The sequence below is a fragment of the Juglans regia genome, chromosome 14 (genome assembly GCF_001411555.2).
Source record: "Juglans regia cultivar Chandler chromosome 14, Walnut 2.0, whole genome shotgun sequence".
In the NCBI taxonomy this organism is placed as follows: domain Eukaryota; kingdom Viridiplantae; phylum Streptophyta; class Magnoliopsida; order Fagales; family Juglandaceae; genus Juglans; species Juglans regia.
The window spans coordinates 120,777-136,872 of record NC_049914.1 but is presented as its reverse complement, the minus strand read 5'-3'; the positions used below and the strand labels follow the sequence as shown (position 1 = coordinate 136,872).

Genomic DNA, 16,096 nt, shown 5'->3' with positions numbered 1-16,096 from the left:
ATTTGGTTTTGTGTTAACCAAATTAAACCCAGCAGAGGAGCCTCAGTTGATGCATACGTGCAAATTCCCTTGTAGATCCAACCACTGGTTAGATAAGGTGATTGCTATTTCCTTTATTTATTTTATAATCTTGTGCTAGAAGTAAAAGCACAAGTTCTTTCAAATTACAAGTCATAATAACATTCACAAATAAAGAGCGCCATCTAAAATGTTTTCTGGCATATCAACTTAAAAAATCTCAACTTCCCAGAGTTATTTAAGAAAATTAATACCAGAACATTGACCACAAATCTTCCATATAGTCCAGACAAAGAATGGACCAGAAATGCATAAGATAGACATAATATTCAAGTACTTTTAATTGTACAATAACTTGTCAAGTAATTATTAGCATAAAAAGTTTTGAGTCCAGACAAGGAAACGTATTTAGTTTCAAAGTACCAGTTCACCAGCAAATATGGTTGTGAATCCATCAGCTATTTGACCAGAAAGCATAACTGTAGCAGCATCCCTGTGAAATAGCATGATGATGTCAAAAAAAGGAAAACGAAATTATTACTGGGGCTAAAAAATAATATACCACGAGGTAAACAAAAGTCAATGCAGGAAACGCAGAAATAGCTAATAACCCAATTCAGGAACAGTTCGACCAAAATGTAAGGAATCAAAAAGTTATTTGTTAGTGTTATAAATGTGTGCTTGACATAAATTGTTCACGGACTCCCAGACAGTCTCTAACATTGTACTAGAGCCTGGTTTGTATAGAAAGCTCTTATGCTAGAATCCTTGGAGCCCCCATTAGTTGCTAATTTATGTTTTGGTGCTTGTTTCTGTTTTTGTATCCTTTCTAGGTGAAGTTTCGGGCAGCACTTGGGAGGGGGGTTGTTGTTGTTTCTTACTATAATATGCTGAATATATATATATTTTTTATAAGTAACGATTATATTGATATGAATAGTCATTGCCCAAGTACACAAGATGGTATACAAAAGGTAACACCTATTTAGGAAGAGGAAATAGAAACAAGAAATTCATGAAAATTGAGGCCATGAAAATCTATGCTGTGGCCCATAGAAAAAGAGTGCTGACAAAAAATAATATTTCTAATGAACGCTCCTTGTCTTCAAATGTCCGGTCATTTCTCTCCTTCCATAGGCACCACAGAATACTATATGCTGAATATATACTGTGGCCACTCTTTGATGGCTTCAGCAAAGGGGAGTGATGGTTTCTAACAGTTCTACTACCATGGATATTGTGCTCTTTTGCATATTACCACCTCATAACAGGGGTTGAACAACAGCAAAAAAATACATTTACGTAGCAAGTTTTGGACATTATAATGAGACTGCATCAAGCAAAAGTATAATCTTAAATCATTCGAAACTGTTTCTCCCATTGCAAGAAAATCTGTCCTAAAACAATTCCTCCATGCATGTGCGTGTAAGTATAATCTGCTTTGTGATCCGTTTCAATACAGAATATTTTGCGTTATTATTTGCCAACTCACTGTAAAGGCTGGATATGACATTTAATATGTCTTCCACATATATTAGAAAAATAAAGCATAGAAAATAGGAATCCACAAAGTGAACCAAAATAAAGGAAGAACACACTACAACCAGAACTTTCTTTAGAAAACTGCTTATTCTTATCAACAACCTACAATTCTCAATGCTGCACACACAAAGAGTTCAAGTTTGGCACATACTATATTTATTCTTACAAATACCATGTGCAGCCTTTACCTCATAATCCCAAATTACCAAATACAGCATTACCTAGGATAAATTCTATGCTTGAACAACATAACAAGAATACACATACTCGCGGCATGCCAAGCTAGAATTAAAGGGAAAACATATCACAACTGTGATGTGATTATCAAACTGCTGAACAGGTAATAGTATATATACCTAGGAGAAAGTCCAATTTCTGTCAGGAACAATAAGAGATAAGTAAACCAACAGGCAGCCGTGATGTCATTGAGCATGTGCCCCACGCCATAGTAAAGCACAGTCCGTCTCCCAAGGGGCTTTGTGAATGAATCATCATCCTCTATAACATTACTCATCATAATGTCTTTTAACTAGTGGGAGCCTGCGAAGCAAATACTGATTCTTGAGACAACCAGCATATATAGTAGTTAGTCCAAATAATCAGAACTACCATGATGACTGTTGTTTGTCATTAACATAATCAGGTTACCATAATGAGCATTGTTCACCCTAAATATTCCAAACAAAGATTTTGCTAGTCAAGGTAAAGATGTCATTGATAAACAGGAACAAGTTAGGAACAAAGCTTGTGGAAGAGTAGGGTGGGAGGGAGAGTTACATTGGAAACCTTCCCATCGCTAGGGATGTAATCTGAACAGGCTACTCGACCAGTAGCTTGAATCCGATTTGATTAAATTCGACTTGCACTCAATTCGTTTATTAAAATTAGCCCATTCGTGAACATGATCGATTAGTTTTTTTTTATAAGTAAAAGCAAAATACAAATGCTCGATTATTGAACGATACAACTCGTATAAAACTCAACTCGACTCGATTAATGTTCGCAACCAAGCTCGTATAGAATTCAATTCGACTTGTAAGCTCGCTCGCATATATTACACACAAACATATATTAGAAAAAATATGTTAAATAAATGTACATATTATATGTATATAGCGAATTAGATAAAAATATATAACAAAAATATATAAATTACATATATGCGTGAATGCATATCAATATTAAGTATAAATATTATTATAAGTACAAAATGTAATATTGTATTAGTATATTTTTTATATTCAACTAATACGTGAAATTTGCAATTTTGATTCATTTCATTAATTATTTAATTTACTTATTACTTATTATTATTTTTAAATTGAGAAAAAAAGAAGCTTTAAAAAATTCTCCAAAAGAGTCAAGCTGAGCTGAACTTGATTAAGCACTCAACTCGATTACTATTCTAGCTTGAGTACGAGCTGAATTTTAGAGCTCAACTATTTTTTTTTGTGATAGGTAATTTTAGAGCTCAACTCTTTTTTTTTTTTTTTTTGATAAGTAAAACAAATTATATTACTCCAAAGAATAGGCCTAGCCCAGTATATACAATAAACAACCCTGACTAGGAGGGTGCAATGGAAACAAGGAAATCATGAAGGGACATGCCATTAAAATCAACAATAATGGACCAAGTACATAACGTGCTATAAAATAAAGCTATAAGTTCCTCTAGCGATCTCTCCTTGTCCTCAAATGTGCACACATTACGTTCCTTCCATAGACACCACATGATGCACATTGGAATCATCTTCCAAACTGCTGAAATTTGATGTACCCCTCCAATGCTTGGCCAGCTGGCCAAGGCTGCCACCACAGTCTTTGACATGACCCAACCCAACTCTACTCTACCTAGAACCCCACCCCATAAAGCCCGTGCTATGTCATAGTGTAACAAGAGATGATCCACCGACTTGCCCCCTCCCCTACACATACATTACCAATCTGCTATAATAATTCACCTCTTCCTCAAGTTATCCGTTGTGAGAATCTTGCCTAAAGATGTTGTTCACACAAAGAAAGCTACTTTGAGGGGTGCTTTGTGTCTCCATATCCTCCTCCAGGGAAACCGAATATTGGGATCTTGTGTAAGGGTCTTATAGAAAGAGCGAACTGAGAAATCACCTTTCCCGGCAGGTACCCACCACAGTCTATCTTCCTGTGTTACTAGGCTTCATAGAGTATAGAAGACTATAGAAATCAGTAAAACTGTTCAACTCCCAGTCTTGCGCAGCCTTACTAAAATTGATATTCCAATGAAGTTGCTCACCTGCTATTCCCATAACCCCCGCTATTGAACCCTCTTTGACACTGACAATTTGGAATAATGAAGGAAATGCATTTTGTAAAGCATTATCTCCGCACCAAGTATCTTTCCAAAATTTAATCCTAGATCCATTGCCCATCAAAAGACGAGTGTGACAAAGAAAGACCATACAAACTTTTCTAATGTGTGATACACAACCCCACTCCATCAGTTCCTCTAACTTCTTTCGTGCACCATCCCCCCCATATATTGCCATATTTGCACCCAATCACCCCTCTCCACAAAGCTTCCGATTCTTTATTGTATCTCCATAGCCATTTACCCAGTAATGCCCAATTGAAAGTCCTCACATTTCTAACACCCAAACTACTATTGGATATTGGGCGCCAAACCGTTTCCCACTTGACTAGGTGAAATTTAAACTCCTCCCCCAAACCACCCCGCAAGAAGTCATGTTGGAGTTTCTCAATTCAGCCTGCCACACTTGCAGGTATAGGAAAAAGTGATAAAAAATAAGGAGGTAAGTTAGAAAGTGTACTCTTTATCAAGGTAAGCTTGCCACCTTTCGACAAGTACATTATCTTCCAACACGCTAATCTCTTCTCTATCTTCTCAATCACTGATTCCCATATAGCAGGCGTCCTTGCACCGACCCCCAACGGAAGACCCAGATACTTCAGAGGTAAAGAGGTGACCTTACAACCCAATGCATGAGCTAGCTGTCGTGCATTAGACACCACGCTGATTGGCACCAATTCAGACTTATCAAAATTCACTTTTAAACCAGACACTGCTTCAAAACATAGAAGCAACGCCTTCAAAGCCTGTACCTAATTCCGATCTGGATCACAAAATACAAACGTATCATCTGCAAACATCAAATGAGATATGTTAATAATGCCCCTAACCAGGGTTCCAACCGAAAATCCTTCCATGTGGACATGATGGGTCAAGGCCGAGATCATCCTACCTAGTCCTTCCATCACAATAACAAACAATAAAGGCGGCAATGGATCTCCTTGTTTTAGGCCTCGCGAACAATGAAAGAAACCCACAGGGCTGCCATTTATCAACATAGAGAATTTCACCGTTGATATAAACCATCGGATCTATGACCGCCACCTCTTACCAAAACCACATCTCCCAAGAAGATAGAGAAGGAAATCCCAATTAGCATGATCATATGACTTCTCCATGTCTAACTTGCATATGATCCCTGCTAAGCCTGCCTTAATTCTACTATCCAGACATTCATTGGAAATAAGAACTGCATCAAGAATTTGCCTACCTTTAACAAATGCATTAAGGTGACAATCTTCCCTACCACCTCACTAAGTCGGTTAGCTAACACTTTGGAAATGATCTTGCAAACCGCTCCCACTAAGCTAATGGGACGATACTCTGTTATCTCGTGTGCCCCCACCTTCTTTGGGATGAATGCAAGGAATGTAGTATTTAAACTTTTCTCAAATTTTCCAGCCACAAAAAGTTCTTGAAACACTTTCATGATATCTTCCTTTACAACATCCCAGCAATCTTGGAAGAAGCCCATAGAGAATCCATCCGGCCCCAACGCCTTATCCTTGGCCATTTTCCGCACTACCTCTGCCACTTCCTCTTCCTCAAAAGCCCTCTCCAACCGAGAGACATCATTGGTTCCAATGATGTAAAAAACCAGACCATCAAGGGATGGCTGCCAACACGTCGGTTCAGTTAAGAGTTGCTCATAGAAACCAACTATATGATCCTGAATAACCTGTTCATCTCAACACTCAGTACCATCAATTTTCAGCATCTCAATGTTATTGTTTCTTCTGTGCAAATTTGCCACTTGATGAAAGAACTTGGTGCTTTGGTCTCCGTCCCTGAGCCACAAAGCTCTTGATTTTTGTCGCCACGAAATCTCTTCTAGCAAGATAATTCTCTCAAGCTCCTCCCCAGTAACGACTTTAGAGCTACTTCATCTTGGATAAGGGACCTAGCCTCTTGGATCCTCTCAATTTCTTGGATCTCCGTCAACTTACCCTTCTTATTTTCCCCTAACTCACCAAAAGATTGCACATTCCATAGCTTCAGATCTCTTTTTAGCGCTTTCAATTTACCTGCAAGAAAAAAACTAGGGGCGCCCAAAAACTGGTACGAAGACCACCACTGTCTTACTGTCTCAACGAAACCGTCAGATTTTAACCACATTTTCGAATTTAAAGTACCTTCGACCACCTCGGATACCCCCACAATCAAGCAAAATAGGCCAATGATCCGAGCTAATACAAGGCAGACGCTTTTGTCTGGAAAATGACTCTCCCACTCAGGTGAAATAAGAAAGTGATCCAATCGAGACCAAGTTTAATTATTAGCCCATGTGGCAGAACCCCCAGCTAGTGGAAAATCTACAAAATTCAAGTCCGAGATACACTCAGAGAACTCTATCATGTTACCATATACAATTTTAGGAATTTATACAATTTATGACTCTATTAATATTAGATGTACAGATTATCTTACTTGAATATTAGGAATCACTTAGACTTTGTGTATAGCATATACTTCCGTGTATAGATGGAATTTACGATATAATGAAAGTGGCAAAAACTCACAGAGTAGTTTTCCAAAAACAAAGTTCTCGGTTTCTCTTAGGTTTTCTGAGTATTTTGACATGGTATCAAGAGCAGGTTCATAGTTGCTTGGCTTTGACGAATTTTTTTTTTCCCTTTCTTGCATTATCGGCGCTATATGAGTTTCCTCTGGGTTTCTTGTGGCTTTCGGTGCCTTCGAGTGGAGTTCGTGCTTCTTGGAGATTCTCGGCACTATTTGAGTGCTTCTTCGAGGTTATTGGAGCCGTCTATTGCCGCTATTGTGGATTTCGGCACTTCAGTTGGTGGGTTTTGCTTCTCTTCTTCATTTCGGCACTTGGTTGGTACGTTGTTTCTGTTGAGCTCTCGGCACTGTGTGTGAGCTCTGTTTGGGCTTGTTGTTTTTTTAGTTGTGTCTCTCGGCACAGACATTTGTTTTTGGTTCGGACTCTTTTTTTTTCGGTCCTCTCTGTTTTTGCTTACGCCATCTGTTTGGTCTGGTTTAGACACATTATATTTCTGCAAACTTCTGGTGGGATAATTTATTCGAGGTTCCATTATGTCGTCAGATAAATTAGACTCATTTCATATTCGTTTTACTGGCAAAAATTATTCTGCTTGGGAGTTTCAGTTTCAATTGTTTGTCAAAGGGAAAGAATTGTGGGGTCATATTGATGGGAGTGATCCCGCACCTAGTGATGTCGCGGCTTTGTCTGAATGGGAAATTAAAGATGCTCGGGTTATGACCTGAATCCTTAGTTCAGTTGAGCCTCACTTTGTTCTCAATCTAAGGCCTTATAAAACTGTCGCTGCCATGTGGGATTATCTAAATAAAGTTTACAATCAAGACAACACGGCTCGGCGATTTCAATTGGAGTATAAGATGGCTAATTTCACACAGGGAAGTCTCTCCATTGAAGAATATTTTCTTGGTTTTCAAAATCTTTGGACTGATTATTCAAATATTGTTTATGCTAATGTTACCGCTGCCGCTCTCTCTGGTGTTCAAGCAGTGCATGAAACAAGCAAGAGAGATCAATTCTTGATGAAGCTCCGTTCTGATTTTGAAACTGCACGTTCTAATCTGATGAATCATCATCCTGTACCATCTCTGGATGCCTGTTTGAGTGAACTTCTTCGTGAGGAGCAGCGTATCGTAACTCAGGCTGCCATGGAACATCGGGCTAATGTTAGTGCACCTGTTTCTGTGGCTTATGCAGCACAAGGGAGGAATAAGGGTAGAGACATGCGTGATGTCCAGTGTTTTAGTTGTAAATCTTTTGGTCACATTGCTCGGGATTGCCCCAAGAAGTTCTGTAACTACTGCAAGAAACAAGGTCATATCATCTCTGATTGTCCCATTCAACCTGAAAGGAAGCAGGGTATTGCTTATCATGCCTGCACTGGTGCCTCTAGTTTTGCTGCATTGCCTGCTGCCTTACCGGTTGTTCCTATTCCTGCTCCTACAGCCTTAGCAAACCCGAACACACACACACACTTCTGAAATGGTACAACAGATGATCATTTCTGCTTTTGAGCTCTCAGGTAATTATAATGTTTCTTCTAAGCCATGGTATTTTGACCCCGGAGCCTCTAACCATATGACCAATATTGTTGTTCCTCTTTCCAATATAAGAAATTATGATGGAAATCTGAAAATTAATACCGCTTATGGTAGTTCTCTGCCTATCAGTGTTGTTGATGATCTTTCCTCTTCCTTAACTGATGTTTTTGTGTCTCCTGACCTTTTCACAAATCTTATTTTTGTTGGTCAACTAGTTGATAATAATTGTAATATCCATTTCTCCTGTTCTGGTTGTGTTGTGCAAGATCAAGTGTAAGGGAAGATGATTGCGACGGGGCCTAAAGTGGGACGACTCTTTCCTCTTCACGTTTCTCTTTCCACTATTATTCTTAGTTTTCCTTTACTTTCATTTGTATGTAATGTTGTTGGTTCTGGAAATATGATATGGCATAGACGTTTAGGCCACCCAAACTTTGATGTACTTCGTACTTTGTTTAATTTTGGATTATTGGGAAATAAAACATGTTCTTCTCTTGATCTTTCTTTTGATTGTACATCATGCAAACTTAGCAAAAATAAATTTCTATTTTTTCCTCATCATGCATCTCATGCCACATAATGTTTTGATATTATTCATAGTGATGTTAAGGGGATTGCACTTGTTGTTTCTCATGCGCATTACAAGTACTTTGTTACTTTTATTGATTACTTTAGTCGCTTTACTTGGGTTTACTTCCTCCGGGCTAAGGCCGAATTTTTTTCAGTCTTTAAGCGCTTTCTTGCACTCCTCGAGACTCAATTCTCTGCCAGCATCAAGGTTTTACGCTCTGATTCTGGCGGCGAATATATGTATAATGAGTTTCAAGACTTTCTTCAAAGTAAAGGAATCATCTCTCAGTGTTCTTGTCTTTCGACGCCACAGCAAAATGGTGTTGCTGAGTGGAAAAATCGTCACCTTCTTGATGTGGTAAGAACTCTTTTACTTGAATCATCTGTTCCTCCTCCTTTTTTGTGTGAAGTGCTATCCACTTTGGTTTATTTGATCAATCACTTACCCTCTCCTACATTACATCACGTGTCTCCTTTTTTTAAGTTGTTTGGTCATTCTCCTTCATATTCTGATCTTCGGGCACTTGGTTGTGTTTGTTTTGTGCATCTCCCTCTTCATGAACGACATAAACTTACTGCTCAATCTGTTAAGTGTGTTTTTCTTGGCTATGATATACATCAAAAGGGTTATGTTTGTTATGATCCTCATGCTCGTCGTATACGAGTTTCTAGGAATGTGGTTTTCTTTAAAAATCAATATTTCTTTCCATCTCATGTTGAGTTTCCATCTGCATCTTTATCTCTTCTGCCTAACTTTTCTGATTCCCCGACAATTGTGGAAAAGTTCAAACCTGATTTTGTGTATGAAAGACGTAGTTGACAAGAGTCTGGTTCCACTTCCTTTGTGCCCTCTCACGATCTTGACTTGACACCTGATCCTGCTCCTGCTTCCACCACTCTTCGCCGGTCTACTCGCCCTTCTCGACCCCCTGATCGGTATGGTTTCTCCTCTCCTGTCTCTCTTGTAGCTACTTTATCCTCTATTTCCATTCCCTTTTGCTACAAACAGGCCATGGAACATGAGTGTTGGCAAAATGCAATGCAAATAGAACTTGAAGCACTTGAGAAGAATCACACTTGGGATATTGTTCTTTGTCCCCCTACAATCAAGCGTATTGGGAGTAAATGGGTTTTCTCTGTAAAGCTTCGTTCTGATTGCTCTTTGGACCGGTACAAAGCTCGCCTAGTAGCTCTGGGTAACAAATAGGAATATGGGATTGATTATGAGGAGACATTTGCTCTTGTTGCCAAAATGACTACGATTCGAACCATCTTAGCTATTGCCGCTTCACAATCGTGGCATCTGCATTAGATGGATGTGAAGAATGCATTTCTTCATGGTGATCTTCAAGAGGAGATCTACATGAAACTTCCCTCTGGATGACTACTTCTTCTCCTCATGATGTCCGTAAGCTAAGGCGCTCCCTATATGGGCTCAAGCAGGCTCCTCGAGTTTGGTTTGAGAAGTTTCGCAGTACACTTCTTACCTTCAGTTTTACACAGAGTCAGTATGATTCTTCTCTCTTCTTCCACAAATCTGCATCGGGTATAGTTTTCTTGGTTTATGTGGATGATATTATTATTACTGACACTGATTATGGTTTGATTACTAAGCTTCAGTAGCTGTTGCATGCAATTTTCCATATGAAAGATCTTGGCCAGCTCACATACTTCTTAGGACTGGAAGTACATCATCGGGCCAATGGTATTTTCTTGAACCAGCATAAGTATATTCAAGATCTTAGTACTTTGGCTGGTTTGGAGGACACTTCTTCTGTTGATACTCCTATAGAGGTAAATGTCAAATACAGGAAAGATGAAGGGAACCTTCTGGATGATCCTACTCTCTATCGGCGCCTGGTTGGGAGTCTTATCTACTTGACCACTACTCGCCCCGATATCTCCTATGTTGTTCATCAGGTCAGTCAGTTTTTGTCTTCTCCTCGGCATCTCCATCTTGCTGTAGTTCGACGCATCATCCATTATCTTCGAGATTCGCCTACTCATGAGTTATTCTTTCCTACAGGCTCATCTCTTCACCTTGTTGCCTATAGTGATGCTGATTGGGCTGGGTGTTCGGATACGCGCCGTTCTACTACGGGTTGGTGTATGTTTTTAAGTAATGCCTTAATTTCTTGGAGATGTAAGAAACAAGATTGTGTTTCTAAATCCTCTACTGAGGCAGAGTATCGTGCCATGTCTACTGCTTGTTCTGAAATTGTATGGCTACGCGGTCTTCTTGAGGAGCTTGGGTTTCTTCATACTACTTCTACTCCTCTTCATGCTGATAACACTAGTGTTATTCAGATTGCCACCAATCTCGTCTTCCATGAACGCACCAAACACATTGAGGTTGATTGTCATTCTATTCGAAACACATTGGAAAGTCTGGTGAAATCTCTTCCTCACATCTCTTCTGATCTCCAAGTGGCTGATGTTTTCACCATAGCTATGACTCTACAACGGCATCAATTTCTTATTGGCAAATTGTTGTTGGTTAACTTACCAGCATCAATTTGAGGGGGATGTTACCGTATACAATTTTAGGAATATATACAATTTAGGACTCATTAATATTAGATGTACAGATTATCTTACCTGAATATTAGGAATTAGTTAGATCGTGTATAGATGGAATTTACAATATAATGAAAGTGGCAAAAACTCACAGAGTAGTTTTCCTAAAACAAAGTTCTCGATTTCTCTTGGGTTTTCTGAGTATTTTGACATATCATAGCTGGCCGCCCTCTTCTAGTACCGGAAGACTCGCTTGGGAATCTAGTGACATTGAAGTCTCCCCCTATACACCAAAGGAGGTTCCACCAACTGTGAATTCCGGCCAGTTCTTCCCACAAACAAACTCTTGTGCTATCTAGATTTGGACCGTACACGCCTGCAAACGCCCATAAAAAATTATCTGACACACTCTTAAAAGAGCATGCTACTGTGTACCTCCCTATAAACTCCTCCATTTTCTCCACCACATGTCGATCCCACATCACTATCACTCCTCCTTACGCCCCATTAGAAGCCATATAAACCCAGTCCACATGAGCTCCACTCCATAAACTTCTCACAATTCCCATATTGATCAGCTTCAACTTAGTCTCCTGTAAACACACAATGTCCGCCTTCCACTCACGAAGCAAGTTTCTTATCCGAAGATGTTTATTGGCCTCGTTGAGCCCGCGGACGTTCCATGACACAGTTATGGGCTTCATGGAAGAAAGGTTAGCCCCTTCCCTTTCGACTTGCCCCTGCTAGAGCTACCCTCGGTATTCAGTGACCATGTCAGCTTATTAAGCTCCCGCTGTTTTTTCGAAACATTCTTCCGATGTTGCTTGTGCTCCACTTTGATATCTGTGAGTAGTGCCAGAAACTAATCTTCATACCCTTCACATTCCAAACCCACGATTTTCTGTATTTCTTTAACTTTATCAAAGACCCAATCCGAGACTCCTGACTGAGAGGGAAGCAGAAAATTCAAAGGGATAGGATCCACCTCCTTACTAACCCCAGGCAGCTCTCAGGTCTCCTCCACCACTGAGATTTTAGTCAAAACTAACTGTTCTTCATCTGATGACAAATCTCGAGTCTCCTCACACAAGGCCAGAGCATGTTCTTCATCAGATGTCACCCTTTCAACAGAATCATATTGGGACAAACCCATCTCTAAGTCCGAATGCACCCCTTCCCTCACGTCCACCTCAGGGGCCACAAGAAAACCCCCAGAGTGGGTTGGCAGTGTCTCCCTCCCTTCCCCTACCCTTATTGCACTTTCTGACACACGAATGGTGGAGACAGCCCTCCCACCCATTACGGCAATAAAACCTTCATTCCGTGTACCCTAGACCTGTGAGCCGTTGTCGGAGAGAGCCACCGACATCATCGGCGATTTTTGTTGACCCCCCGACAGTTCCTCCTACGACGACGGTAGGCCAAGCGTGTGCTCTGGTAGTTGGGACCAGACTTGTCGACTACCGAAGCCCTAGGGCTTTCCCGCTGCAACTAGGCCCTTAGCTGAGGCCCATCCGAGAGGCCTTTGCCCGTGTCTTCCGTGTGGCCCAAGGGTTGTGAGCCCGTACTCACTCCCTTCGGCCCCACTTTCCTCCAAACAAAACCCTTATTTTCCAGTTGGGCCAAGCCCTTACCCAAGCCCAGCCCCTCTTTCTCCTTTTCCTTACGAATACCTTTTTCCTTATTCCACCCAACCATTCCCCTCAAGTCAGCCATCTCCTTCTGCAATTTCCATATTTGGCTCTGCAAGTCTTCCATCAACCAACGCACATCACTCTCCATCTCCCTGCCACCAACTGCACAATGTACACCTTGCGGAGCTCGAGGCATGTGTCTATCAGTGGTCCAATACCCATCTTGTTCCCCATGCGGTGCAAGAGCCTCCTTGTACGACCGCCGCATCCACCTCTGGCCTCTGCTGCGTAACAGAGGAGGAGCACCTTGCTCCCTTCTCAAAGCTCCTAACTCCTTCTTTTCCCCACTCCCCACTCCCCACCCCACCCCTTCCCCTTCCCCTTCTAGAATGATGATGAAGTTTCTCCTTCCCCCCTCCCTATATTCTGCCACCCTCACAAAACAATCTCTATGGTTGGAACATCTATGTGCAAGGTAACTACAATAACCCTCTCTAATAGAGCTGTAAAACTCCTTCTCCCTAGTGAAACAAGCCTCCAACGCCTTGATCAACCACTGCACAGTTCTATATTCTACCAAAAGCTCCTGTTTCCTACTCCACCCCCTCTATTATACGAAAAAATCCACCTTTATGGCTAAGTGTGAATAATTTCGATTCTATCCCCACCTCTCTAAAGGATCCCATCAGAACCAACTCAAAATTGCAGTAGCAAAATCATCAGCTCAACTCTTATACAAGCCGAGCTCGAGCTAGAACTATTTAATATTCGAGCCTAGCTTGGACAACCTCAACTCACCCGAACTTGGCTCAATACAGCCCTGCCCATCACACCCAAGGACTTTGTGCGTCCATGTATGGAATTGACATACAAGATCCCAAGCACGATGCAAAAGTAGCATGAATCTAGAACATTTGTGCATGTCAATGCCATATGGTCCAACATGAAGTACTAGGAATTCCGACAATATGGTCATAATTTCTTATCAATCATAGCATTTGCCATCTATAAGGTTTTATCATTAGGGAGATTGACACTTGAAAAGCCTTTCAATGACGACTTGAAATACTTTTGGATATCACTTCAATTCAAAAGCTTAAACTATTTTGTCCAACTCCAATTATGTATATCTGTTCAACACTTACATGCAAATTCCAATAGGTCTCCCGGCCCATCGGATACAAGCCTCTACCAAGAGAATAAATCATATTTGAAATCCTTTTAATGGAGAGACGAAATCCTTTTCCTTTCTGTTCCAGAGTTCCTAGTTCAAAAATAAAAAAATTTAAAATATCTAACTATCCTGAAGCTCTGTTCTCAATTTGGCCAATTCTTTTGCCACTAAAAAAGTCCCTAGTTTTCTAGCCTAACAAGTGAATAATATCATTTTATTTTTGCATGGTTTATCTATAAGCTAGGGGTGCTTCAATACTCGTACACTCGGAATGCTCATGTACTCAAAGGCATAAGTTTTTCATGTCGTATGTGATAATGTAAAAGCTGGATACAGTCATTTTGAAATCCATAGAGCATCGTGATCAATTCCATATGAAGAATACAAACCCCAATAGACTCAACAAAGACTCACTACACACAAATTAGCTCTGGTCAAACAAAATCTCAAATATAAGATTAGCAAAATTAAAAACCATAAAGGAACTAAAAAATTGAACTTCGTGACCAGAAGGTCTTCAGAATTAGTAAAACTCATTACATTTCATCCAATAGAATTAAAGGATCAAATCCACTCTTTCCTATCGGATCAAATTTTGGGAATAACTGGAAATTTATCATGGTATCAAAATAGGTGAACCTCAATTTCAACCATGCCTCCACTCTTTCTGAACACATTTGATAATTCCTCTTGTTGTCTACTACAGTTCCATCCAATCAAATCCGCACTCACACCCCAAACTTCCATCGAACAGCCAAAAAAGATAAATCTCTCAAAGTAAACTGCAGTTTTAATGGTAAACCTGCGACCTTCTGAGCCGCACCCATACCCAATCCAAGAACGAATTACACCCACATAAGTATCCTAATGGGCAAGTGAACAGCTGGGCGAAGAAAAACTGGCTCCATACTTATAACCCAAATGTGCGAAGCTTTCATGTTAAGAATTTTTAACTGCTCGTAAAACCAATCACTATTACCTAAGCATCCCCCTCATACGTAGCAGGTAGCACCAAAAGAAGAACATAAAACTATTCGGTAAAAGTCTCAGTAGCAGAAAAACTGCATACCCAAAAACCACACAAATTGTTATCAACCGAAGGGAGAAGGAATGAGACGGGACATACCGATACAGGAGGGGCGGAGCTAAACAGAACCCATCAACGAGAGCCTCCCCAAAGTTAGCAGAGGAACCTTTCTTGGATAACAAAACACGAATTGGAAGTGTATATGCATAAGTTTGTATACATATATTATAATTTATGTCATCTAAGCAATTGGTTTGTTGTCTTCTCCATAATTATCATTTGTAACTCGGGGGTGTGCGCCAACACCGACTTAGCGAGTTCGGAATTCTGAAGTTCAACAAGGTCAAAAGACAGCACTGGAAACAAGAGGAGGATATTTTTGTCTTTGCCGGAGGAATGCTGTTGGTCAGAAATTGGAGAGAGAGAGTGACATAACTGTAAATGTGAATGTGAAGGGGAAGGTCCGGCGCCTCGATTACTTCACGCCATCGCGCAACCCTTATCCGAGTCTGACAGGTCGCCACTATTTCCACCTCAACTCCTCCCAACGCAGTTATCAAAACTAAAAACTGCTCCCAACCCAAGATTCTACTACCAGTCCTGCGTCCCGACCCAAATTTTTTGACCGGTTGATTACGTGGCCACGTTGAAGCCTATTTTTCGTAACTAATTCGTTGAAGCTCTTTTTTTTTTATTAGCGATTTTTTTTCTCATATTCTGCTTATCATTCTTATCCCCCCACACACTTATTAAAATAAAAAAAATAAAAATAAAAATATATTATTAGAATGATGACTACAGTTTTTTTAAGGGATGGTGATTGAACTCTAACCAAAGATGTCATGATTTCTTTTTTTTTTTTCCCTAAAAGATGTCATGATCTTTAGATTTAAGGATCAAGGGTGGCACCATTCGGCCTTGGCCCAAGGGCTATTAGCATTCTCGGAAGCTCGTTACTGTAAGAATATGTCAAACACTCCCAAGTCCAAAGTTTTTTTTTTTTTTTTAAGCAAGGATTTCATTGAAAGACAATGATCATATAGATATAAGAGAGGTGGACTTTCCCGACCAAACATCGCATTGCAACTAAAGTCTAAAACAGCGCTAGAAAAAGAAAAACATCAAGTTATAATATCAATAAATTGGTCTCCACCGATCCCAACAATTTTTAAAGATCTAAAGGTAAAGTCGTTTTAAATGAAAGTTTTTCA

The 16,096-nt window shown here is 40.1% G+C and overlaps 3 protein-coding genes across 6 annotated transcripts in view; 2 read left to right on the top strand and 1 right to left on the bottom strand.

Moving 5' to 3' along the window:
• LOC109001496 (major facilitator superfamily domain-containing protein 12-like) overlaps positions 1 to 15,480 on the bottom strand; it is a 30,500-nt gene extending 15,020 nt beyond the window's left edge. The window contains exons 1-3 of one of the 4 annotated variants that reach the window (XM_035685183.1): positions 14,985 to 15,480; positions 1,917 to 2,100; positions 442 to 511 (exon numbers count right to left, since the gene is read on the bottom strand). In XM_035685183.1, the coding sequence (XP_035541076.1) occupies positions 442 to 511; positions 1,917 to 2,077 (231 nt within the window). In that variant the 5' untranslated portion in view covers positions 2,078 to 2,100; positions 14,985 to 15,480. Of the gene's footprint in view, positions 1 to 441; positions 512 to 1,916; positions 2,121 to 14,984 lie in introns of all 4 variants that reach the window. The other 3 variants (XM_035685182.1, XM_018978803.2, XM_018978804.2) reach the window with 3 other exon arrangements.
• Positions 7,283 to 8,078, top strand: LOC109001486. Its single transcript, XM_018978790.2, has one exon. The coding sequence runs from the start codon at positions 7,283 to 7,285 to the stop codon at positions 7,901 to 7,903; it is 621 nt and encodes a 206-aa protein (XP_018834335.1). The 3' UTR covers positions 7,904 to 8,078.
• Positions 10,178 to 11,053, top strand: LOC118344506 (uncharacterized mitochondrial protein AtMg00810-like). Its single transcript, XM_035685335.1, has one exon. The coding sequence runs from the start codon at positions 10,178 to 10,180 to the stop codon at positions 11,051 to 11,053; it is 876 nt and encodes a 291-aa protein (XP_035541228.1).
• Positions 15,481 to 16,096: the final 616 nt, after the last annotated feature.

Bases quoted from the DNA above. Each gene is read 5' to 3' on its own strand.
- LOC109001486 (XM_018978790.2), top strand. From the start codon at position 7,283: ATGGCTAATTTCACACAGGGAAGTCTCTCCATTGAAGAATATTTTCTT.
- LOC118344506 (XM_035685335.1), top strand. From the start codon at position 10,178: ATGAAAGATCTTGGCCAGCTCACATACTTCTTAGGACTGGAAGTACAT.